This window comes from Phaenicophaeus curvirostris, unplaced genomic scaffold, assembly GCF_032191515.1.
Source record: "Phaenicophaeus curvirostris isolate KB17595 unplaced genomic scaffold, BPBGC_Pcur_1.0 scaffold_84, whole genome shotgun sequence".
In the NCBI taxonomy this organism is placed as follows: domain Eukaryota; kingdom Metazoa; phylum Chordata; class Aves; order Cuculiformes; family Cuculidae; genus Phaenicophaeus; species Phaenicophaeus curvirostris.
The window spans coordinates 669,817-695,032 of NW_027206706.1; the positions used below are offsets into that span (position 1 = coordinate 669,817).

At 60.0% G+C, this 25,216-nt stretch overlaps 4 protein-coding genes across 4 annotated transcripts in view; 1 reads left to right on the forward strand and 3 right to left on the reverse strand.

Annotated features, from left to right (window-relative positions):
* The window catches only part of SPNS1 (SPNS lysolipid transporter 1, lysophospholipid), a 15,208-nt gene extending 14,361 nt beyond the window's left edge, over nt 1-847 (reverse strand). The window contains exon 1 of the mRNA XM_069882126.1: nt 801-847. Coding sequence (XP_069738227.1) covers nt 801-847 — 47 coding nt within the window. The remainder of the gene's footprint in view (nt 1-800) is intronic.
* Nucleotides 848-4,213: 3,366 nt separating this feature from the next.
* On the forward strand, nt 4,214-12,900 carry LOC138734511 (myosin regulatory light chain 11). Its single transcript, XM_069882218.1, has 6 exons — nt 4,214-4,331; nt 7,966-8,041; nt 10,405-10,509; nt 10,612-10,690; nt 11,505-11,553; nt 12,677-12,900. The coding sequence occupies exons 1-6, from the start codon at nt 4,296-4,298 to the stop codon at nt 12,779-12,781; spliced, it is 450 nt and encodes a 149-aa protein (XP_069738319.1). The 5' UTR covers nt 4,214-4,295; the 3' UTR covers nt 12,782-12,900.
* A 1,933-nt stretch (nt 12,901-14,833) lies between these two features.
* On the reverse strand, nt 14,834-16,427 carry QPRT (quinolinate phosphoribosyltransferase). Its single transcript, XM_069882127.1, has 3 exons — nt 15,867-16,427; nt 15,145-15,276; nt 14,834-15,046 (listed from the first exon to the last, which is right to left on the reverse strand). The coding sequence occupies exons 1-3, from the start codon at nt 16,425-16,427 to the stop codon at nt 14,849-14,851; spliced, it is 891 nt and encodes a 296-aa protein (XP_069738228.1). The 3' UTR covers nt 14,834-14,848.
* A 4,155-nt stretch (nt 16,428-20,582) lies between these two features.
* The window catches only part of ATP2A1 (ATPase sarcoplasmic/endoplasmic reticulum Ca2+ transporting 1), a 39,331-nt gene continuing 34,697 nt past the window's right edge, over nt 20,583-25,216 (reverse strand). The window contains exons 20-23 of the mRNA XM_069882157.1: nt 23,343-23,460; nt 23,067-23,184; nt 22,141-22,176; nt 20,583-20,940 (exon numbers count right to left, since the gene is read on the reverse strand). Coding sequence (XP_069738258.1) covers nt 22,172-22,176; nt 23,067-23,184; nt 23,343-23,460 — 241 coding nt within the window. The 3' untranslated portion in view covers nt 20,583-20,940; nt 22,141-22,171. The remainder of the gene's footprint in view (nt 20,941-22,140; nt 22,177-23,066; nt 23,185-23,342; nt 23,461-25,216) is intronic.

A 25,216-nucleotide genomic window follows, 5' to 3' on the forward strand; every position in this document is an offset into this window, starting at 1 on the left:
ACTGGAATAAACTGGGAGGCACTGGAATGAACTGGGAGGGGAGTGGGAGGGACTAGGCAGGATTGGAATGAACTGGGAGCGACTGGAATAAACTGGGAGGGGACTGGAATGAACTGGGAGCACTGGGATCACTGGGGTTTGGGCACTGGGAGCACTGGGATCGCTGGTTTGGGGCACTGGGAGCACTGGGAGCACTGGTTTTTGAGCACTGGGAGCACTGGGATCACTGGTTTGGGGCACTGGGAGCACTGGGTTTTGAGCACTGGGAGCACTGGGATCACTGGTTTCACTGGTTTGGGGCACTGGGAGCACTGGGAGCACTGGGTTTTGGGCACTGGGAGCACTGGGAGCACTGGTTTGGGAGCACTGGGAGCACTGGGAGCACTGGGAGCACTGGTTTGGGAGCACTGGGAGCACTGGGAACACTGGGAGCACTGGTTTTTGAGCACTGGGAGCACTGGGAGCACTGGTTTTGGGGCACTGGGAGCACTGGGAGCACTGGTTTGGGGCACTGGGAGCACTGGGAGCACTGGTTTTTGGGCACTGGGAGCACTGGGAACACTGGTTTTGGGGCACTAGGAGCACTGGGAGCACTGGGATCACTAGTTTTGGAGCACTAGGAGCACTGGGATCACTGGGAGCACTGGTTTTTTGAGCACTGGGAGCACTGGGGATACTGGGATCACTGATTTCACTGGTTTTTAGGCACTGGGAGCACTGGGATCACTGGGTTTGGGGCACTGGGAGCACTGGGATCACTAGTTTTGGAGCCCTAGGAGCACTGGGAGCACTGGTTTCACTGGTTTTTAGGCACTGGGAGCACTGGGAACACTGGGATCACTGGCATCACTGGTTTTAGGCACTGGGAGCACTGGGAGCACTGGTTTTGGGGCACTGGGAGCACTGGGAGCACTGGGATCGCTAGTTTTGGAGCCCTAGGAGCACTGGGATCACTGGTTTCACTGGTTTTTGAGCACTGGGAGCACTGGAATCACTGGTTTGGGGCACTGGGAGCACTGGGAGCACTGGGAGCACTGGGAGCACTGGTTTTTGAGCACTGGGAGCACTGGGAACACTGGTTTCACTGGTTTTTTAGGCACTGGGAGCACTGGGATCACTGGTTTTGGGGCACTAGGAGCACTGGTTTCACTGGTTTCACTGGTTTCACTGGTTTTCAGGCACTGGTTTCACTGGTTTCACTGGTTTCACTGGTTCCCCTCCCCCGGGCGGGTGGGGGAGGGGCGCGGCAGGTGCGGGGGGGGGGAGGGGCGGGGGGGGGTCCCTATTTTTATCTCTTGTCCTGATAAGGGAATCCGAGAGCTGGGGGAGGGGCCAGGGGGGCACTGGGAGCACTGGGAGCACTGGGGGCACTGGTTTCACTGGGTTTAGGGCACTGGTGTTACTGGTTTCACTGGTTTCACTGGTTTTTGGGCACTGGTATCACTGGTTTCACTGGTTTAACTGGTTTCACTGGTTTAGGGCACTGGGCACACTGGTTTCACTGGTTTCACTGGTTTTGGGGCACTGGTATCACTGGTTTCACTGGTTTCACTGGGTTTTGGGCACTGGTGTCACTGGATTCACTGGTTTTGGGGCACTGATATCACTGGTATCACTGGTTTCACTGGTTTAACTGGTTTCAGGCACTAGTGTCACTGGTTTCACTGGTTTCACTGGTTTCAGGCACCAGTGTCACTGGTTTCACTGGTTTGGGGGCACTGGGCACACTGGTTTCACTGGTTTCACTGGTTTCAGGCACCAGTGTCACTGGTTTCACTGGTTTCACTGGGTTTTGGGCACTGGTGTCACTGGTTTCACTGGTTTTGGGGCACCGATGTCACTGGTTTCACTGGTTTCACTGGTTTCGGGGCACCGATGTCACTGGTGTCACTGGTTTCACTGGTTTCACTGGTTTCAGGCACTAGTGTCACTGGTTTCACTGGCTTTTGAGCACTGGGCACACTGGTTTTACTGGTTTCACTGGTTTAGGTCACTGGGCACACTGGTTTCACTGGATTCACTGGGTTTGGGGCACTGGTGTCACTGGTTTCACTGGTTTGGGGGCACTGGTGTTACTGGTTTCACTGATTTAACTGGTTTCACTGGTTTCTAGGGCACTGGTATTACTGGTTTCACTGGTTTTGGGGCACTGGTGTTACTGGTTTCACTGGTTCTAGGGCACTGGTGTTACTGGTTTCACTGGTGTCACTGGTTTTGGGGCACTGGTGTTACTGGTTTCACTGGTTCTAGGGCACTGGTGGTTACTGGTTTCACTGGTGTCACTGGTTTTGGGGCACTGGTGTTACTGGTTTCACTGGTTTCACTGGTTTCACTGGTTTGGGGGCACTGGTGTTACTGGTTTCACTGATTTCACTGGGTTTTGGGCACTGGTGTCACTGGTTTCACTGGTTTGGGGGCACTGGTGTTACTGGTTTCACTGGTTTTTGAGCTCTGGGCGCCCCGGCTGGGGGTGTCACTGGTGTCACTGGTGTCACTGGTGTCACTGGGGGGGGGGGGGGAGGGGCACAGCTGGTCGCTATTTCGAGCCCGGCCCCTCCCCCCCCCGGGTCTATAAAAGCCCCAACGGCCCCGAGGGGGGAGCGACCCCCAAAATGGTGAGTGGGACCCCAAAACCCCCTCTGGGACCCCTAAATCCTTTCCTTCCCCCCCCAAATCCTCCTTTTCCCCAAAAATCCCCCCCGGGACCCCAAAATCCCCCCTGGGACCCCCCAGATCCCTCTATTTCCACCCAAAATCCCTCTATTTCCCCTCAAAATCCCCCCCTAGACCCCAATCCCCCCTCTGGGACCCCAAAATCCCTCCTTTTCCACCCCAAAATCCCTCCTTTTCCCCTCAAAATCCACCCCTAGACCCCAAAATCCCTCCTTTTCCCTCAAAATCACCCCGGGACCCCAAAATCCTTTGATTTCCCCTCAAAATCCCCCCCAAGACCCCAAAATCCCTTCCCAAGACCCCCAAATCCCTCATTTTCCTCTCAAAAATCCCCCCGGACCCCAAAATCCCTCCTTTTCCCCTCAAAATCCTCCCTGGGACCCCAAAATCCCTCCTTTTCCCCTCCAAATCCCCCCCTAGACCCCAAAATCCCTCCTTTTCCCCTCAAAATCCCCCCCTAGACCCCAAAATCCTTCCTTTTCCCTCAAAATCACCCCGGGACCCCAAAATCCTTTGATTTCCCCTCAAAATCCCCCCCCGGGACCCCAAAATCCCCTCCAAGACCCCCAAATCCCTTATTTTCCTCTCAAAAATCCCCCCCGGGACCCCAAAATCCCCCCTGGGACCCCAAATCCCTCCTTTTCCCCTCAAAATTCCCACCAGGACCCCCAAATCCCCTTTTCTCCCCCAAATCCCCCTTTTCTCCCCCAAATCCCCCTTTTTCCCCCCCAAACCCCCCTTTTTCCCAGAAAACCTCCCCTTTTTTTACCCCAAATCCCCTTTTTTTACCCCAAATCCCCTTTTTTTACCCCAAATCCCCCTTTTCCCCCCCAAATCCCCCTTTTTCCCCAAAAAACCTCCCCCCATAGACCCCAAATCCCTTTTTTAACCCCGAAATCCCCTTTTCCCCCCAATCCTCCTTTTTCCCAAAAAACCTCTCCCATAGACCCCAAACCCCCCTTTTTCCCCCCCAAACCCCCCTTTTTCCCCCCCAAACCCCCCTTTTTCCCCCCCAAACCCCCCTTTTTCCCCCAAAAACCTCCCCCCATAGACCCCAAATCCCCTTTTTTTACCCCAAATCCCCTTTTTTACCCCAAATGCCCCTTTTCCCCCCCAAACCCCCCTTTTTCCCCCGAAAACCTCCCCCCATAGACCCCAAATCCCCTTTTTTTACCCCAAATCCCCCCCTTTTCCCCCAAATCCCCTTTTTTTACCCCAAACCCCCCTCCTCACCCCCAAAACCCCCCTTTTCCCCCCCAAATCCCCCTTTTTCCCCCCTTCCCCCCCCTTTTTTTGCCCCAAAATCCCCCCTTTTTCCCCCAAATCCCCCCTTTTTCCCCCAAATCCCCTTTTTTTACCCCAAAACCCCCCTCCTCACCCCCAAATCCCCCTTTTTCCCCCCAAACCCCCCTTTTTCCCCCCCCAACTCCCCTTCTTCCCCCCCAAATCCCCCTTTTTCCCCCCTTCCCCCCCCTTTTTTTGCCCCAAATTCCCATTTTTTTGCCCCCCCCCCCCCTTTTTTCCCCAAAATCCCCGTTTTTCACCCCGAAGCGGCTTGTGCCCCCCAGGCCCCCAAGAAGGCGAAGCGCCGCGCGGCCGAGGGCAGCTCCAACGTCTTCTCCATGTTCGACCAGACCCAGATCCAGGAGTTCAAGGAGGTGAAACCAGTTCAGACCAGTAACTCCCACACCAGTGCTCCCAGTAACCCCCGGAACCCCCGAACCAGGGATCCCAGTAACCCCCAAAGCAGGGATCCCAGTGCTCCCAGTAACCCCTGACCCGGTGTCCCCAGTAACCCCCAAACCAGTGCTCCCAGTAACCCCTGGAACCCCCGAACCAGTGCTCCCAGTAACCCCCAAAGCCAGAGATCCCAGTCCTCCCAGTAACCTCAAAAGCAGGGATCCCAGTGCTCCCAGTAACCCCCAACCCAGTGTCCCCAGTAACCCCCACACCAGTGCTCCCAGTAACCCCCGGAACCCCCAAACCAGGGATCCCAGTAACCCCCAAATCAGGGATCCCAGTGCTCCCAGTAACCCCTGACCCGGTGTCCCCTGGAACCCCCAAACCAGTGCTCCCAGTAACCCCCGGAACCCCCAAACCAGTGCTCCCAGTAACCCCTGGAACCCCCAAACCAGGGATCCCAGTGCTCCCAGTAACCCCCACACCAGTGCTCCCAGTAACCCCCGGAACCCCCGAACCAGGGATCCCCGTAACCCCCAAATCAGGGATCCCAGTCCTCCCAGTAACCCCCAAATCAGGGATCCCAGTGCTCCCAGTAACCCCCAACCCAGTAACCCCTGGAACCCCCACACCAGTGCTCCCAGTAACCCCTGGAACCCCCAAACCAGGGATCCCAGTGCTCCCAGTAACCCCCACACCAGTGCTCCCAGTAACCCCTGGAACCCCCGAACCAGGGATCCCAGTAACCCCCAAATCAGAGATCCCAGTCCTCCCAGTAACCTCAAAAGCAGGGATCCCAGTGCTCCCAGTAACCCCCAACCCAGTGTCCCCAGTAACCCCCAAACCAGTGCTCCCAGTAACCCCTGGAACCCCCAAACCAGGGATCCCAGTGCTCCCAGTAACCCCCAAACCAGTGCTCCCGGTAACCCCTGGAACCCCCGAACCAGGGATCCCAGTAACCCCCAAAGCCAGAGATCCCAGTCCTCCCAGTAACCTCAAAAGCAGGGATCCCAGTGCTCCCAGTAACCCCCGACCCAGTGTCCCCAGTAACCCCCACACCAGTGCTCCCAGTAACCCCCGGAACCCCCAAACCAGGGATCCCAGTAACCCCCAAAAGCAGAGCTCCCAGTGCTCCCAGTAACCCCAAAAGCAGGGATCCCAGTGCTCCCAGTAACCCCCAACCCAGTGTCCCCTGGAACCCCCAAACCAGGGATCCCAGTAACCCCTGGAACCCCCACACCAGGGATCCCAGTAACCCCCAAATCAGGGATCCCAGTGCTCCCAGTAACCCCCGACCCAGTGTCCCCAGTAACCCCCAAACCAGTGCTCCCAGTAACCCCCGGAACCCCCAAACCAGTGCTCCCAGTAACCCCTGGAACCCCCAAACCAGGGATCCCAGTGCTCCCAGTAACCTCCACACCAGTGCTCCCAGTAACCCCCGGCACCCCCGAACCAGGGATCCCAGTAACCCCCAAAAGCAGGGATCCCAGTGCTCCCAGTAACCCCCAAATCAGGGATCCCAGTCCTCCCAGTAACCTCAAAAGCAGGGATCCCAGTGCTCCCAGTAACCCCCAACCCAGTAACCCCTGGAACCCCCACACCAGTGCTCCCAGTAACCCCTGGAACCCCCAAACCAGGGATCCCAGTGCTCCCAGTAACCCCCAAACCAGTGCTCCCAGTAACCCCTGGAACCCCCAAACCAGGGATCCCAGTAACCCCCAAATCAGGGATCCCAGTCCTCCCAGTAACCTCAAAAGCAGGGATCCCAGTGCTCCCAGTAACCCCCAACCCAGTGTCCCCAGTAACCCCCACACCAGTGCTCCCAGTAACCCCTGGAACCCCCACACCAGTGCTCCCAGTAACCCCTGGAACCCCCGAAACAGGGATCCCAGTAACCCCCAAATCAGGGATCCCAGTGCTCCCAGTAACCCCCGACCCAGTGTCCCCAGTAACCCCCAAACCAGTGCTCCCAGTAACCCCCGGAACCCCCAAACCAGTGCTCCCAGTAGCCCCCAAATCAGAGATCCCAGTAACCCCCAAATCAGGGATCCCAGTGCTCCCAGTAACCCCCAAATCAGGGATCCCAGTGCTCCCAGTGACCCCCAAAGCAGGGATCCCAGTGCTCCCAGTAACCCCTGGAACCCCCAAACCAGTGCTCCCAGTAACCCCCAAATCAGGGATCCCAGTCCTCCCAGTAACCTCAAAAGCAGGGATCCCAGTGCTCCCAGTAACCCCCAACCCAGTAACCCCTGGAACCCCCAAACCAGTGCTCCCAGTAACCCCCGGAACCCCCGAACCAGGGATCCCAGTAACCCCCAAATCAGGGATCCCAGTGCTCCCAGTAACCCCTGACCCGGTGTCCCCTGGAACCCCCAAACCAGTGCTCCCAGTAACCCCCGGAACCCCCAAACCAGTGCTCCCAGTAACCCCTGGAACCCCCAAACCAGGGATCCCAGTAACCCCCAAATCAGGGATCCCAGTGCTCCCAGTAACCCCCGACCCGGTGTCCCCTGGAACCCCCAAACCAGTGATCCCAGTAACCTCAAAAGCAGAGATCCCAGTAACCCCTGGAACCCCCAAACCAGTGCTCCCAGTAGCCCCCAAATCAGAGATCCCAGTAACCCCCAAATCAGGGATTCCAGTGCTCCCAGTAAACCCAAAAGCAGGGATCCCAGTGCTCCCAGTAACATCAAAAGCAGGGATCCCAGGGATCCCAGTAACCCCCAACCCAGTAACCCCTGGAACCCCCAAACCAGTGCTCCCAGTAACCCCTGGAACCCCCAAACCAGGGATCCCAGTAACCCCCAAATCAGAGATCCCAGTGCTCCCAGTAATCTCAAAAGCAGGGATCCCAGTAACCCCTGGAACCCCCGAACCAGGGATCCCAGTAACCCCCAAATCAGGGATCCCAGTGCTCCCAGTAACCCCCAACCCAGTAACCCCTGGAACCCCCAAACCAGGGATCCCAGTAACCCCTGGAACCCCCACACCAGTGCTCCCAGTTACCCCTGGAACCCCCACACCAGTGCTCCCAGTAACCCCTGGAACCCCCGAACCAGGGATCCCAGTAACCCCAAAAGCAGGAATCCCAGTGCTCCCAGTAACCCCCGACCCGGTGTCCCCTGGAACCCCCAAACTAGTGCTCCCAGTAACCCCTGGAACCCCCAAACCAGTGCTCCCAGTAACCCCTGGAACCCCCAAACCAGTGCTCCCAGTAACCCCCAAAAGCAGAGATCCCAGTGCTCCCAGTAACCTCAAAAGCAGGGATCCCAGTGCTCCCAGTAACCCCCAAATCAGAGATCCCAGTAACCCCCAAATCAGGGATCCCAGTGCTCCCAGTAACCCCCAAATCAGAGATCCCAGTAACCCCCAAATCAGGGATCCCAGTGCTCCCAGTAACCCCCAAATCAGAGGCCCCAGTAACCCCAGTAACCCCCAAATTGATTTCCAATTCCTCCCAGTCCCACCCAGTTCCCCCCAGTGCCCCCCTACCGCCTCCCAGTTCCCCCCCAGTGCCCCCCTACTCCCTCCCAGCGCTCCCAGTTCCCCCCGTGCCCCCCTCCCAGTGCTCCCAGTTTCCCCAGTAGCCTCTGCCCCCCCCCCCCCCCCCAGGCCTTCACCGTCATCGACCAGAACCGCGACGGCATCATCGACAAAGATGACCTGAGGGAAACCTTCGCCGCCATGGGTATACTGGGAGCACTGGGAGCACTGGGAGGCACTGGGAGGCACTGGGAGGGCTGGTTTAGGGGCACTGGGAGGGACTGGGAGGGACTGGGAGGCACTGGGAGGGCACTGGGAGGGGACTGGGGGGCACTGGGAGGCACTGGGAGGGCACTGGGAGGGACTGGGAGGGGACTGGGAGGGCACTGGGAGGGGACTGGGGGGCACTGGGAGGGCTGGTTTAGGGGCACTGGGAGGGACTGGGAGGGACTGGGAGGCACTGGGAGGGCACTGGGAGGGGACTGGGGGGCACTGGGAGGCACTGGGAGGCACTGGGAGGGACTGGGAGGGACTGGGAGGCACTGGGAGGGACTGGGAGGGACTGGGAGGGCTGGTTTAGGGGCACTGGGAGCACTGGGAGGCACTGGGAGGGCTGGTTTAGGGGCACTGGGAGGGACTGGGAGGCACTGGGAGGGCTGGTTTAGGGGCACTGGGAGGGACTGGGAGGCACTGGGAGCACTGGGAGGGCTGGTTTAAGGGCACTGGGAGGGACTGGGAGCACTGGGAGGGCTGGGGTCAGGGCACTGGGAGGGACTGGGAGGGATTGGGAGGCACTGGGAGCACTGGGAGGGCTGGTTTAGGGGCACTGGGAGGGACTGGGAGGCACTGGGAGGGCTGGTTTAGGGGCACTGGGAGGGACTGGGAGCACTGGGAGGGCTGGTTTAGGGGCACTGGGAGGGACTGGGAGGCACTGGGAGGGCTGGTTTAGGGGCACTGGGAGGGACTGGGAGCACTGGGAGGCACTGGGAGGCACTGGGAGGGCTGGTTTAAGGGCACTGGGAGGCACTGGGAGGCACTGGGAGGGCTGGTTTAGGGGCACTGGGAGGGACTGGGAGCACTGGGAGGCACTGGGAGGCACTGGGAGGGCTGGTTTAAGGGCACTGGGAGCACTGGGAGCACTGGGAGGGCTGGTTTAGGGGCACTGGGAGCACTGGGAGCACTGGGAGGGCTGGTTTAGGGGCACTGGGAGGGACTGGGAGGCACTGGGAGGGATTGGGAGGCACTGGGAGGGCTGGTTTAGGGGCACTGGGAGCACTGGGAGGCACTGGGAGGCACTGGGAGGGCTGGTTTAGGGGCACTGGGAGGCACTGGGAGGCACTGGGAGGGCTGCTTTAAGGGCACTGGGAGCACTGGGAGGCACTGGGAGGGCTGCTTTAAGGGCACTGGGAGCACTGGGAGGCACTGGGAGCACTGGGAGGGCTGCTTTAATGGCACTGGGAGGCACTGGGAGCACTGGGAGGGCTGGTTTAGGGGCACTGGGAGGCACTGGGAGGCACTGGGAGCACTGGGAGGGCTGCTTTAAGGGCACTGGGAGCACTGGGAGGGACTGGGAGGGCTGGTTTAGGGGCACTGGGAGCACTGGGAGGCACTGGGAGGGCTGGTTTAGGGGCACTGGGAGGCACTGGGAGGCACTGGGAGGCACTGGGAGGGCTGGGTTCAGGGCACTGGGAGCACTGGGAGGCACTGGGAGGGCTGGTTTAGGGGCACTGGGAGGCACTGGGAGGCACTGGGAGGGCTGGTTTAAGGGCACTGGGAGGCACTGGGAATACTGGGAGGGACTGGGAGGCACTGGGAGCACTGGGTTGGGGGCACTGAGAGTACTGGTTTCACCGGTTTTACTGGTTTAACTGGTTTCGTGGGGTTTTGGGGCACTGGTTTTACTGGTTTCGCAGTTTTTTTGATTTTCGGGGCCCTGATGTTGCTGGTTTAACTGGTTTCACTGGTTTTGGGCACTGGTTTGACTGGTTTCACTGGTTTTACTGGGGTTTTGGGCCCCAGAGTCACTGATCTGACTGGTTGGACTGGTTTAACTGGTGTCAAACTGGTGTGAACTGGTGCCCAGGGTGGCTGAACGTGAAGAACGAGGAGCTGGGGGGCACTGGTGCTACTGGTTTTACTGGTTTTACTGGGTTTTACTGGGTTTTTGGGCCCCAGAGTCACTGATCTGACTGGTTGGACTGGTTTAACTGGTGTCTAACTGGTGTGAACTGGTGCCCAGGGCGGCCGAACGGGAAGAACGAGGAGCTGGGGGCACTGGTGCTACTGGTTTTACTGGTTTTACTGGGTTTTACTGGGTTTTTGGGCACCAGAGTGACTGGTTTGACTGGTATCACTGGTTTAACTGGTTTTACTGGTTTAACTGGTGTCGAACTGGTGTGAACTGGTGCTCAGGGCGGCCGAACGGGGAGAGCGAGGAGCTGGGAGCGCTGGTTTCCGTGGTTTTCCTGGGGTTTTGGGGCACCCGAGTGGCCGATTCGACTGGTTGAACTGGTTGAACTGGTTTGAACTGGTTTGAACTGGTGTCTAACTGGTTTGAACTGGGGGCAGGGCGGCTGAACGTGAAGAACGAGGAGCTGGACGCGATGATCAAAGAGGCCTCGGGGCCCATCAACTTCACCGTCTTCCTCACCATGTTCGGGGAGAAGCTCAAGGGTCCGTTCCCAGTCCTCCCAGTTCACCCAGTTCCCCCCTCCCAGTCCTCCCAGTCCCCTCTTCCCGGCTCCCAGTGCTCCCAGTAACTCCCAGTTTGAACAGGCGCCGACCCCGAGGACGTCATCATGGGGGCGTTCAAGGTCCTCGATCCCGATGGGAAAGGGTCCATCAAGAAGAGCTTGTGAGTACTGGGGGGACTGGGAGCACTGGGAGGCACTGGGAGAGCTGGAAATGGGGAACTGGGGGGACTGGGAGCACTGGGAGAGCTGGAAATGGGGAACTGGGGGGACTGGGAGCACTGGGATGGGGGCACAGGGGCACTGGGAGCACTGGGGGGCACTGGGAGCACTGGTTTTGGGGGACTGGGAGCACTGGGAGCACTGGTTTTGGGGGACTGGGAGTGCTGGGGGGCACTGGGAGCACTGGTTTGGGGCACTGGGAGGCACTGGGAGCACTGGTTTTGGGGGACTGGGAGGACTGGGAGGCACTGGGAGAGCTGGTTTTGGGGGACTGGGAGTACTGGGAGGCACTGGGAGCACTGGTTTTGGGGGACTGGGAGTACTGGGGGGCACTGGGAGCACTGGTTTTGGGGGACTGGGAGGACTGGGGGGCACTGGGAGCACTGGTTTTGGGGGACTGGGAGGCACTGGGAGCACTGGTTTTGGGGGACTGGGAGTGCTGGGGGGCACTGGGAGCACTGGTTTGGGGGGACTGGGAGTACTGGGGGGCACTGGGAGCACTGGTTTGGGGGACTGGGAGGACTGGGGGGCACTGGGAGCACTGGTTTTGGGGGACTGGGAGTGCTGGGGGGCACTGGGAGCACTGGTTTGGGGGACTGGGAGTGCTGGGGGGCACTGGGAGTGCTGGTTTTGGGGGACTGGGAGGCACTGGGGGGCACTGGGAGCACTGGTTTGGGGGGACTGGGAGCACTGGGGGGCACTGGGAGCACTGGTTTTGGGGGACTGGTTTTACTGGGAGGCCCCTCTCTCCCCCAGCCTGGAGGAGCTTCTGACCACCCAGTGCGATCGTTTCACCCCCGAGGAGGTGAGGGGACCCCAAAACCCCTTGAATTCACCCCAAAACCCCTCCGGGACCCCCCAAATCCCCCAAAAAGGACCCCAAACCCCCAGTTTTGGCCCCCAAATCCCTCCCCAGGACCCCCAAAACCCCCCAAGTGACCCCCAAATCCCTCGTTTTGACCCCAAAATCCCTCACTTTGACCCCCCAAATCCCCCAAAAAGGACCCCAAACCCCCAGTTTTGGCCCCAAAATCCCTCCCCAGGACCCCAAAACCCCCCCAGGTGACCCCAAAATTCCTCGTTTTGACCCCAAAATCCCTCACTTTGACCCCCCAAATCCCCCAAAAAGGACCCCAAACCCCCAGTTTTGGCCCCAAAATCCCTCCCCAGGACCCCAAAACCCCCCAAGTGACCCCAAAATCCCTCTCTTCGACCCCAAAATCCCCCTGGGACCCCCAAATCCCCCCCCGGGAACCCCAAAATCCTCATATTTGTCCCCCAAACCCCCCCTCGCCCCCTTCCAGCCCCCCCCAAAGGGGCAGATGTTGGGGTCCCCCCTGTCCTAGAGGTGGGGGGGATCCCCCATGGACCCCAAAAACCTTGATTTTGGGGTGTCCCCCCTTGATTTTGGGGTGTCCCCCCTTCATTTTGAGGTTTCTCCTCTTAATTTTGGGGTGTCCCCCTTAATTTTGGGGTTTCTCCTCTTAATTTTGGGGTGTCCCCCCTTGATTTTGGGGTGTCCCCCCTTAATTCTGAGGATTCTCCTCTTAATTTTGGGGTGTCCCCCCTTAATTCTGAGGATTCTCCTCTTAATTTTGGGGTGTCCCCCCTTAATTTTGGGGTTTCTCCTCTTAATTTTGGGGTGTCCCCCCTTCATTTTGGGGTTTCTCCTCTTAATTTTGGGGTGTCCCCCCTTAATTTTGGGGTGTCCCCCCTTCATTTTGAGGTTTCTCCTCTTAATTTTGGGGTGTCCCCCCTTAATTTCGAGGTGTCCCCCTTGACTTTGAGGTTTCTCCTCTCAACGTTGAGGTTTCTCCTCCTCAGTTTGAGGTTCCCCTCCTCCATTTCGGGGCGTCCCCTTAGATTTTGGGGTTCCTCCTCTCACTTTTGGGGTCCCCCCCTTCATTTTCGGGGTCCCCCCCCCCCAGATCAAGAACATGTGGGCCGCCTTCCCCCCCGACGTGGCCGGCAACGTCGACTACAAGAGCATCTGCTACATCATCACCCACGGGGAGGACAAGGAGGGCGAGTGAGGGGGCCCCCCAAAAAATTTGGGGACCCCCCAGCCCTCCCCGGGCCACCTCGGCGACGTTGGGGTCCCCCCCGGACCCCCCAGACCTTCAGCGTGGGAATAAAACGGCTCCTTTTTGCACACGGGGCTTTTAGTTTGGGGGGGACCTCAATTTCGGGGGTCCCCGGGGTGGATTTTGGGGTCTCCTTGAGGTGGGATGGGGTCTCATCAAGGGTTTTGGGGTCCCCAAGGTGGATTTTTGGGGTCTCCAGGGTGGATTTTGGGGTCTCCTTGAGGTGGGATGGGGTCTCATCAAGGGTTTTGGGGTCCCCAGGGTGGATTTTGGGGTCTCCAGGGTGGATTTTGGGGGCTCCTTGAGGTGGGATGGGGTCTCATCAAGGGTTTTGGGGTCCCCAAGGTGGATTTTGGGGTCTCCAGGGTGGATTTTGGGGTCTCCTTGAGGTAGGATGGGGTCTCATCAAGGGTTTTGGGGTCCCCAGGGTGGATTTTGGGGTCTCCTTGAGGTGGGATGGGGTCTCATCAAGGGTTTTGGGGTCCCCAAGGTGGATTTTGGGGTCTCCGGGGTGGATTTTGGGGTCTCCTTGAGGTGGGATGGGGTCTCATCAAGAGTTTTGGGGTCCCCAAGGTGGATTTTGGGGTCTCCGGGGTGGATTTTGGGGGCTCCTTGAGGTGGGATGGGGTCTCATCAAGGGTTTTGGGGTCCCCAAGGTGGATTTTGGGGTCTCCGGGGTGGATTTTGGGGTCTCCTTGAGGTGGGATGGGGTCTCATCAAGGGTTTTGGGGTCCCCAAGGTGGATTTGGGGGTCCCCAAGGTGGATTTTGGGGTCCCAACAAGGATTTTGGGGTCTCCAGGGTGAATTTTGGGGTCTCTAGGGTGAATTTTGAGGTCCCCAAGGTGGATTTTGGGTTCCCAACAAGGATCTTGAGGTCTCCAGAGTGGATTTTTGGGTCTCCAGGCTGAATTTTGGGTTCCCACCAAGGATTTTGGGGTCTCTAGGGTGAATTTGGTGTCTCCGGGGTGGATTTTTGGGTCTCCTGGATGGATTTTGGGGTCCCCAAGGTGGATTTTGGGGTCCCACCAAGGATTTGGGGTCTCCAGGGTGGATTTTGGGGTCTCTAGGGTGGATTTTTGGGTCTCCTGGATGGATTTTGGGGTCCCTAAGGTGAATTTTGGGGTCTCCAGGGTGAATCTTGAGATCCCCCAGGTGGATTTTGGGTTCTACCAAGGATTTTGGGGTCTCCAGGGTGGATTTTGGGGTCTCCTGGATGGATTTTGGGGTCCCTAAGGTGAATTTTGGGGTCTCCAGGGTGAATCTTGAGATCCCCAAGGTGGATTTTGGGTTCTACCAAGGATTTTGGGATCCTCAAGGTGGATTTTGGGTTCCTACCAAGGATTTTGGGATCCTCAAGGTGGATTTTGGGTTCTACCAAGGATTTTGGGATCCTCAAGGTGGATTTTGGGTTCTACCAAGGATTTTGGGATCCTCAAGGTGGATTTTGGGTTCCTACCAAGGATTTTGGGATCCTCAAGGTGGATTTTGGGTTCTACCAAGGATTTTGGGATCCTCAAGGTGGATTTTGGGTTCCTATCAAGGATTTTGGGATCCTCAAGGTGGATTTTGGGTTCCTACCAAGGATTTTGGGATCCTCAAGGTGGATTTTGGGTTCCTATCAAGGATTTTGGGATCCTCAAGGTGGATTTTGGGTTCTACCAAGGATTTTGGGATCCTCAAGGTGGATTTTGGGTTCCTACCAAGGATCTTGAGGTCTCCAGGGTGGATTTTGGGGTCTCCTGGATGGATTTTGGGGTCCCTAAGATGACTTTTGGGGTCTCCAGGGTGAATCTTGAGGTCCCCAAGGTGGATTTTGGGTTCTACCAAGGATTTTGGGATCCTCAAGGTGGATTTTGGGTTCCTACCAAGGATCTTGAGGTCTCCAGGGTGGATTTTGGGGTCTCCAGGGTGGATTTGGTGTCTCCGGGGTGGATTTTTGGGTCCCCGAGGTGGATTTTTGGGTCCCCAAGGTAGATTTTGGGGTCTCCCAGATGGATTTTGGGGTCCCCCCGCCCTCAGGGCTCCTCGTCGGGGCGCAGGACGCGGAGGGCGAAGTCGAGGGAGGCGGCGCCGTGGGTCAGACACCCCATGGAGACGACGTCCACGTGGGGCCCCAGGAAGAGGGGCAGGTTCTCCAGGCCGATCCCCCCGCTGGCCTCCACCCTCACCTGGGGGGCCGAGGCCTTCACGGCCGCGGCCGCTCGGTGCAGCTCCTGGGGTGGGGGGGGGGTGAACATGGGGGTCAATCCATGGGGACACCCCCAGAGCTCCTGTTTCCACCCCCCCAGCCCCACACGTGTGGGGTGAGAACCTGGGGGGTGAAGTTGTCGAGGAGGACGACGTCCACTCCGGCTTCGGCCGCCCGGACGGCGTCGCCCACCGAGCCGCATTCGACCCCCAAGCGCTGGGTGAAGCCCCCGGCCCGGCGCGCCACCTCCAGGACCTGTTGGGGTGGGGGGGGACGGGGACACGGGGTGGGGTGTCCCACGGAGGGGGACACCCGTTGAGCACCCACCATCCACCCCTGACTCAAGCCGTTGACTCCCGAGTTGGGGGTCCTGCCCCGTTGGTCCCTCCCGTTGACCCCCAAGTCAACTCATTGACCCCCAACTCAATCTATTGACCCCCCCGTTGACCCCCAACTCAACCCATTGACCCCCAAGTTGGGGTTCCTGCCCCGTTGACCCTTCCCGTTGACCCCCAACTCAACCCATTGACCCCCCAGTCAACTCATTGACCCCAACTCGACCCATCGACCCCCCCATTGACCCTCCAGTCAACCCATTGACCTCCAACTTGACCCATTGACCCCCCATTGACCCCCAACTCAACCCATTGACCCCCAGCTTGACCCATTGACCCCCAAGTTGGGGTTCCTGCCCCGTTGACCCTTCCCGTTGACCCCCAACTCAACCCATTGACCCCCAAGTCAATGTTCCTGCCCCACTGACCCCCCAACCCGACCCACTGACCCCTGACTTTGGTGTCTCCCCGCTTTGGGGTCCCCCCCCACTCTGTGCCCCCCCCCCCCACCTGCTCGAGGGGCGCTCTGGCGGCCGCCAGGTGGTTGTCCTTGAGGAGGACGAGGCTCCCCAGCCCGGGCCGATGGGGCTCGGCGCCCCCCACGGCCAAGGCGTATTTCTCGGCCAAGCGGAAGCCCGGCGTCGTCTTCCTGGTGCCGGCCACCGCCCCGGCCCAACCGGCCCCTCTGGCCACCTCCACGGCCCTGGCGGCCGCCGTGGCCACCCCGCTGCAGCGCCCCACGGCGTTGAGGGCCGCCCGCTCGGCCAGCAGGACGGCGGCCGCCGGCCCTTCCACCGCGGCCACCGGCGTCCGGCCGGCCGGCAAGCGGGAGCCTTCGGCCAGCAGCCACGTCACCGAGCAGCCGACCTCCTCCCAGGCGGCCTGAGCGAAGGGGGCGCCCGCCAGGACCCCCGGCGACTTGGCCAGCAGCTGGGCCCGCAGCGGGGCGCGACCCACGGCCCCCGCGGCCGCCTCCGCGAAGGGACAGTCCTCGTCCAGCCAGGCCCGAGCCAGCGAGCGCAGCTTGTGGGGAGGCAGCTGAGCCCAAAGGTCCGGGCTGGGGGTTGCCATGGGGGCTGCGGGGAGAGAGGGGGGGGGGGTGAGGGGATCGGGGAGGTGAGGGGAGAGGGGGGAGAGGGGTTGGGGGGATCGTGGAGGCGAGGGGAGAGGGGATAGAGTGGATCCAGGCATGAGAGGGATCATAGAGACGAGGGAAGAGGGGACAGAGTGGTGGGAGGGATCATAGAGACAAGGGGAGGGGGGATAGAGGGGTTGGAGGGATCATAGAGGCGAGGGGAGGGGGGATAGAGGGGTTGGGGGGATCATAGAGGCGAGGGGAGAGGGGATAGAGGGGTTGGGGGGATCATAGAGGTGAGGGGAGAGGGGATAGAGGGGTTGGGGGGATCATAGAGGTGAGGGGAGAGGGGATAGAGGGGTTGGGGGGATCATAGAGGCGAGGGGAGAGGGGATAGAGGGGGTGGGGGGATCATAGAGGTGAGGGGAGAGGGGATAGAGGGGTTGGGGGGATCATAGAGGCAAGGGGAGAGGGGATAGAGGGGTTGGGGGGATCATAGAGGCGAGGGGAGAGGGGATAGAGGGGGTGGGGGGATCATGGAGGCGAGGGGAGAGGGGATAGAGGGGTTGGAGGGATCATAGAGGCGAGGGGAGAGGGGATAGAGGGGTTGGGGGATCATAGAGGCGAGGGGAGAAGGGATAGAGGGGTTGGGGGGATCATAGAGGTGAGAGGAGAGGGGATAGAGGGGTTTGGGGGATCATAGAGACAATGGGAGAGGGGATAGAGGGGTTGGAGGGATCATGGAGGTGAGGGGAGAGGGGATAGAGGGGTTGGAGGGATCATAGAGTGCAAGGGAAGAGGGGACAGAGCGGATCCAGGCATGGGAGGGATCATAGAGACAAAGGAAGAAGGGACAGAGTGGTGGGAGGGATCATAGAGGCAAGGGGAGAGGGGATAGAGGGGTTGGGGGGATCATAGAGGTGAGAGGAGAGGGGATAGAGGGGTTTGGGGGATCATAGAGGCGAGGGGAGAGGGGATAGAGTGGATCCAGGCATGGGAGGGGTCATAGAGATGAGGGAAGAGGGGACAGAGTGGTGGGAGGGATCATAGAGGCAAGGGGAGAGGGGATAGAGGGGTTTGGGGGAATCATAGAGGCGAGGGGAGGGGGGATAGAGGGGCTGGAGGGATCATAGAGGCAAGGGGAGGGGGATAGAGGGGTTGGGGGGATCATAGAGGCGAGGGGAGAGGGGATAGAGGGGTTGGAGGGATCATAGAGGTGAGGGGAGAGGGGATAGAGGGGTTGGAGGGATCATGGAGGCGAGGGGAGAGGGGAAAGAGGGGTTGGAGGGATCATAGAGGCGAGGGGAGAGGGGATAGAGGGGTTGGGGGGATCATAGAGACGAGGGGAGAGGGGAAAGAGGGGTTGGAGGGATCATAGAGGCGAGGGGAGAGGGGATAGAGGGGTTGGGGGGATCATAGAGACAATGGGAGAGGGGATAGAGGGGTTTGGGGGATCATAGAGGTGAGGGGAGAGGGGATAGAGGGGTTGGGGGGATCATAGAGACAATGGGAGAGGGGATAGAGGGGTTTGGGGGATCATAGAGGCGAGGGGAGAGGGGATAGAGGGGTTGGGGGGATCATAGAGGTGAGGGGAGAGGGGATAGAGGGGTTGGGGGGATCATAGAGGCGAGGGGAGAGGGGATAGAGCGGATCCACGCATGGGAGGGGTCATAGAGACGAGGGAAGAGGGGACAGAGTGGTTGGAGGGATCATAGAGACAAGGGAAGAGGGGACAGAGCGGATCCAGGCATGGGCAGGACCATAGAGACACAGGAAGAGGGGATAGAGGGGCGGAGGTACCATAGAGACGCGGGGAAAGAGGGGAGAGAGAGCGGTGCCAGGACCATAGAGTGGCGGGGGGAGGGGCCAGAGCGGCCCCAGGGCGCTGGAGGACCATCGAGAACCCGGAAGCGGGGCTAGAGCGGCCTCATGGGTGGGTCCCGCCCCACAGCGCCCCCGCCCCACAGCTCCCCCTGCCCCATAGAGCCCCCCAGTATGTGGGTCCCGCCCCATAGATGCTCCCCCTGCCCCACAGACCCCAATATGTGGGTCCCACCCCCTAGACCCCCAGCTCCACAGCTCCCCCTGCCCCACAGACCCCAAGATGTGGGTCCTGCCCCATAGATACCCTGCCCCACAGCTCCCCCTGCCCCACAGACCCCCCCCATATGTGGGTCCCGCCCCATAGATGCTCCCCCTGCCCCACAGACCCCCCCCATGTGTGGGTCCTGCCCCATAGATGCTCCCCCTGCCCCCAGACCCCAAGATGTGGGTCCCACCCCCTAGACCCCCAGCCCCACAGCTCCCCCTGCCCCACAGACCCCCCCCACGTGTGGGTCCCCGCCCCATAGATGCTCCCCCTGCCCCAGATCTTGCCCCACAGCCCCCCCCATACGTGGATCCCCCCATAGGCGAGTCCTGCCCATAGCCCCCCCCGCCCCACAGCTCCCCCTGCCCCACAGACCCCAATATGTGGGTCCTGCCCCATAGATGCTCCCCCTGCCCCATACACCCCCCCCAATATGTGGGTCCCACCCATAGACCCCCCTGCCCCCCATCCCCCTCCCCCCTCCTCCCTCCCCCCCCGGGTCCAAAGTCCTCCAGCCACGTCCCCCAGCCCCTCCCCCCCCCCTCCAAGTGGGTCTCAGCCCCCCAAGTAGCTCCCCCTGCCCCCCCCCATTCGCTATGGGCAGAGAAGGGGGGGGGGGGCAGCTCTGGGTCCCCCTCACCTGCAGGACCAGGACTTGGGGGGCGAATGGGTGGGGGTGGGAGGGGGGTTGGGGGTCCCATAAGGGGCTGTTGGCCACGCCCCCTCCCCATAGCCACGCCCCCTCCATAGGATCCAATGGGGACCCTTGGCCCCGCCCCCCCCAAACCCTAGGGACCCTTGGCCCCCCCATCGATTCCTATGGGACCCTTGCCCCCCCCCATCGATTCCTATGGGACCCTTGCGCCCCCCCCATCGATTCCTATGGGACCCCTTGCCCCCCCCCCATCGATTCCTATGGGACCCTTGGCCCCCCCCATCGATTCCTATGGGACCCTTGCCTTGCCCCCCCCCCATTGATTCCTATGGGACCCTTGCCCCCCCCCATTGATTCCTATGGGACCCTTGCCCCCCCCCATTGATTCCTATGGGACCCTTGCCCCCCCCCATCGATTCCTATGGGACCCTTGCCCCCCCTCATTGATTCCTATGGGGGTCCCTGCCCCCCCCCATTGATTCCTATGGGACCCTTGCCCCCCCCATTGATTCCTATGGGACCCTTGGCCCCCCCCCATCGATTCCTATGGGACCCTTGGCCCCCCCCCATCGATTCCTATGGGACCCTTGCCCCCCCCCCATTGATTCCTATGGGACCCTTGGCCCCCCCATTGATTCCTATGGGACCCTTGCCCCCCCCCCATTGATTCCTATGGGACCCTTGCCCCCCCCCATTGATTCCTATGGGACCCTTGGCCCCCCCCATCGATTCCTATGGGACCCTTGGCCCCCCCCCATCGATTCCTATGGGACCCTTGCCCCCCCCCATTGATTCCTATGGGACCCTTGGCCCCCCCATTGATTCCTATGGGACCCTTGCCCCCCCCCATTGATTCCTATGGGACCCTTGGCCCCCCCCATTGATTCCTATGGGACCCTTGCCCCCCCCATTGATTCCTATGGGACCCTTGCCCCCCCCCATCGATTCCTATGGGACCCTTGCCCCCCCCCCATCGATTCCTATGGGACCCTTGCCCCCCCCCATCGATTCCTATGGGACCCTTGCCCCCCCCCATTGATTCCTATGGGACCCTTGCCCCCCCCCCCATTGATTCCTATGGGACCCTTGCCCCCCCCCCATTGATTCCTATGGGACCCTTGCCCCCCCCATTGATTCCTATGGGACCCTTGCCCCCCCCATTGATTCCTATGGGACCCTTGCCCCCCCCATTGATTCCTATGGGACCCTTGCCCCCCCCCATCGATTCCTATGGGACCCTTGCCCCCCCCATTGATTCCTATGGGACCCTTGGCCCCCCCCCATTGATTCCTATGGGACCCTTGGCCCCCCCCATTGATTCCTATGGGGGTCCCTGCCCCATAGACGCCCCCCCCGCCCCACATCCCCCCCCCCCGGCGCGGCTCCTGCCCCACGGACTCTCCCATCTGCCCCACGGGGGGGGTCGCTTTCCCTTTATTGGCAATAAATAAGCGGCGCCGTGGGGCTGCCCCATAGCGGGGGAGGGGGGGGGCTGCCCCATAAGTCGGGGGGGGGCCCCCCATAGCGCTTAGGGGGCTGCCCCACGGCCCCTGGGGGGGGGGTCCGAGGCACTTGGGGGGCCGCCCCACGGCGAGGTGGGGGGGGTCCGAGGCCCCTGGGGGGGGGGGTCCGAGGCACTTGGGGGGCTGCCCCACGGCAGGAGGCCGCCCCCCAGCACCCGGGGGGGGGGGGGTCAAAGGCACTTGGGGGGCAGCCGAGCGGCTCCGAGGTCACTTGCGCTTCTTCCGCGGGTCCTCGGTGTCAGCTGGGGGGGGGGGGAAGGTCATGTGATCACCTCCTGGGTCATGTGACATCACCCACTCCCCCCCATCAGTCATGTGACTTCATCAGTAGGTCATGTGACGTCAGTAGGTCATGTGACATCATCAATAGGTCATGTGATTTCATCAACAGGTCATGTGATGCCATCAACAGGTCATGTGACGCCATCAATAGGTCATGTGACGTCATCAACAGGTCACGTGACATCATCAATAGGTCAGGTGACGTCATCAATAGGTCACGTGACGTCATCAATAGGTCATGTGGTGTCATCAATAGGTCACGTGACATCATGAACAGGTCATGTGACGTCAACAGGTCATGTGATGGTATCAATAGGTCACGTGACATCATGAACAGGTCACGAGAGGTCAAGAACAGGTCATGTGACGTCAACAGGTCATGTGACGTCATCAACAGGTCATGTGACGTCATCAATAGGTCATGTGACGCCATCGACAGGTCACGAGAGGTCAAGAACAGGTCATGTGATGTCAACGGGTCACGTGACATCATCAACAGGTCATGTGACGTCATCAATAGGTCATGTGACGCCATCGACAGGTCACCAGAGGTCAAGAACAGGTCATGTGACGTCAACAGGTCACGTGACATCATCAACAGGTCATGTGACGTCATCAATAGGTCATGTGACGCCATCAACAGGTCACGAGAGGTCAAGAACAGGTCATGGGACATCAACAGGTCACGTGACATCATCAATAGGTCATGTGATGTCATCAATAGGTCATGTGACATCATGAACAGGTCACGTGATGACAACAGGTCATGTGATGGTATCAATAGGTCATGTGACGTCATCAATAGGTCACATGACACCATAAACAGGTCACGAGAGGTCAAGAACAGGTCATGTCACATCAACAGGTCACGTGACATCATCAATAGGTCACGTGGTGTCGTCAATGGGTCACGTGACATCACGAACAGGTCACGTGACATCATGAACAGGTCACGTGATGTCCTCAACAATAGGTCATGTGACTCAACAGGTCACGTGACGTCAACAACAGGTCATGAGAGGTCGACAGTAGGTCATGTGATGTCATCAAGAGGTCACGTGACGTCATCAAGAGGTCACGAGGCGTCACGTGACCTCGTCGCCCCCCCTCCCCCCTCCCCCCCAAGATGGCGTCGCCGGGGGAGGTGCCACTGCAGGTACCTGCGGCCGCGGAGCAGGAGGGGACGGGACGTCACGCTGGGAACGAGAAGATGGACGAGAGGAGGTGGAGACGGAGATGGAGGAGATGGAGACGTCGGATGGGACATGGAGGAGATGGAGATGGAGGAGATGGAGGAGATGGAGATGGAGGAGATGGAGATGGAGGAGATGGAGATGGAGGAGATGGAGATGGAGGAGATGGAGATGGAGGAGATGGAGATGGAGGAGATGGAGATGGAGGAGATGGAGATGGAGGAGATGGAGATGTTGCATGGGGCATGGAGGAGGAGATGGAGATGGAGGAGGTGGTGGAGATGGAGATGCAGGAGATGGAGATGGAGATGTTGGATGGGACATGGAGGAGGAGATGGAGATGGAGGAGGTGGTGGAGATGGAGGTGGGACAAGGAGATGTTGGGAATGGAGGTGGTGGAGGGGACAAGGAGGTGGAGGTGGTGGAGATGGGGACATGGAGGAGATGGAGATGGAGGAGGAGGAGATGTTGGATGGGACGTGGAGGAGGTAGAGGAGAGGGAGGAGGAGATGGAGGAGATGGATGGGACGTGGAGGAGGAGATGGAGATGTTGGATGGGACGTGGAGGAGGTGGAGGAGGAGATGGAGATGGTGGATGGGACGTGGAGGAGGTGGAGGAGGAGATGGAGATGGTGGATGGGACACGGGGGAGGTGGAAGAGGAGATGGAGAAGGTGAAGGTGGAGATGGTGGAGGAGATGGAGATGGTGGATGGGACATGGAGAAGGTGGAGGAGGAGATGGAGATGGTGGATGGGACGTGGAGGAGGTGGAGGAGACAAGGAGATGGTGGCAACCATGGAGCAGACAGAGGTGGCCACGGGCGAGGGACGGGACCAGGAGAACCTCAAGGGACCAGGAGGGACCAGGAGGGACCCGCGGGGACGCCCCTCACCCTCCAGGTAGTTCCTGGCGATGAACTTGAGGGCCTCGTCCAGCAGGATGACGGGGAAGGAGATCTTGAGGACCATCAACCAGTGAGTGAGGTCCAAGGGCGTCAGCTTGAAGATCATCTGGGGGGGGAACCAGGGGGTGAGAGGGGCAACTGTGACCACCGAGACCCCATGGTGGCTACCAAACACTCCCTGGTGGCCACCAAACCCCCCGAGGTGGCCACCAAACCCTCCCTGGTGGCCACCAAACCCCCCGAGGTGGCCCCCAAGGGGCTTACGGGCAGGGGGTCGATGTAGAGGATGACGAAGTGGAGGGACATGGAGAGGCAGATGGAGCCCACCAGCCAGATGTTCACCCAGGGCGGCATCCGCGCCAGAGACTGGTTCTCCGAGAGGCTGCGGGACACGGGGACAACGCGGGAGGACGGGGACCGGGGGGGGAGGACGAGGAGGAGGAGGTGGAGGAAGAGGAGGAAGAGGAGGAGAAGGTGGAGGAGGAAGAGGAGAAGGTGGAGGAGAAGGAAGAGGAGAAGGAGGAGGAGAAGGTGGAGGAGGAGAAAGGAGGAGGAAGAGGAGAAGGAGGAGGAGAAGGTGGAGGAGGAGAAAGGAGGAGGAAGAGGAGAAGGTTGAGGAGGAAGAGGAGAAGGTGGAGGAGGAAGAGGAGAAGGAGGAGGAGAAGGAGGAGGAGAAGGTGGAGGAGAAGGTGGAGGAGAAGGTGGAGGAGGAGGTGGAGGAGGAGGTGGAGGAGGAGGTGGAGGAGGAGGTGGAGGAGGAGGAGGAGGAAGAGAAAGGAGGAGAAGGTGGAGGAGAAAGGAGGAGGAGGAGGAGAAGGTGGAGGAGGAGGAAGAGGAGAAGGTGGAGGAGGAGAAAGGAGGAGGAGAAAGGAGGAGGAGAAAGGAGGAGGAAGAGGAGAAGGTTGAGGAGGATGAGGAGGAGAAGGTGGAGGAAGAAGGAGAAGGTGGAGGAGAAAGAGGAGGAGGAAGAGGAGGAGGAAGAGGAGGAGGAGGAGGAGGAGGAAGAGGAGGAGGAGGGAAGGGAGGAGGAGGAGGAGGAGGAGGAGGAGGAGGAGGAGGAGGAGAGGGAGGAGGAGGAGGAGGAGGTGGAGGAAGAGGAGAAGGTGGAGGAGGATGAGGAGGATGAGGAGGAGAAGGTGGAGGAAGAAGGAGAAGGTGGAGGAGAAAGAGGAGGAGGAAGAGGAGGAGGAAGAGAAGGAGGAGAGAGGAGGAAGAGGAGGAGGAAGAGAGGAGGAAAGAGGAGGAGAAGAGGAGGAGGAAGAGGAGGAGAGAGGAGGAGGAGGAAGAGGAGAAGGAGGAGGAGGAAGAGGAGGAGGAGGAGGAGGAAGAGAAGGTGGAGGAGAGAGGAGGAGGAGAGGAGGAGGAAGAGGAGGAGGAAGAGGAGGAGGAAGAGAGAGGAGGAGAGGAGGAAGAGGAGGAAGAGGAGGAAGAGGAGGAGGAGAAGGTGGAGGAGGTGGAGGAGGAAGGAGAAGGTGGAGAAGAAGAGAAGGAGGAGGAGAGAGAAGGTGGAGGAAGGTGGAGGAAGAGGAGGAGAGGAGAGGAGAAGCAGGAGGAGGAGGAAGAGGAGGAGGAGGAAGAGAAGGAAGGAGGAGAGGAGGAGGAGAAGGTGGAGGAGGAGGAGGAGAAGGTGGAGGAGAAGGAGGAGGAGAAGGTGGAGGAGAAGGTGGAGGAGAAGGAAGAGGAGAAGGAGGAGGAGAAGGTGGAGGAGGAGAAAGGAGGAGGAAGAGGAGAAGGAGGAGGAGAAGGTGGAGGAGGAGAAAGGAGGAGGAAGAGGAGAGAAAGGTTGAGGAGGAAGAGGAGAAGGTGGAGAGGAAGAGGAGGAAGGAGGAGGAGAAGGTGGAGGAGAAGGTGGAGGAGAAGGTGGAGGAGAAGGTGGAGGAGGAGGTGGAGGAGGAGGTGGAGGAGGAGGTGGAGGAGGAGGAGGAGGAAGAGAAGAGGAGGAGAAGGTGGAGGAGAAAGGAGGAGGAGGAGGAGAAGGTGGAGGAGGAGAAGAGGAGAAGGTGGAGGAGGAGAAAGGAGGAGGAGAAAGGAGGAGGAGAAAGGAGGAGGAAGAGGAGAAGGTTGAGGAGGATGAGGAGGAGAAGGTGGAGGAAGAAGGAGAAGGTGGAGGAGAAGAGGAGGAGGGAGAGGAGGAGGAG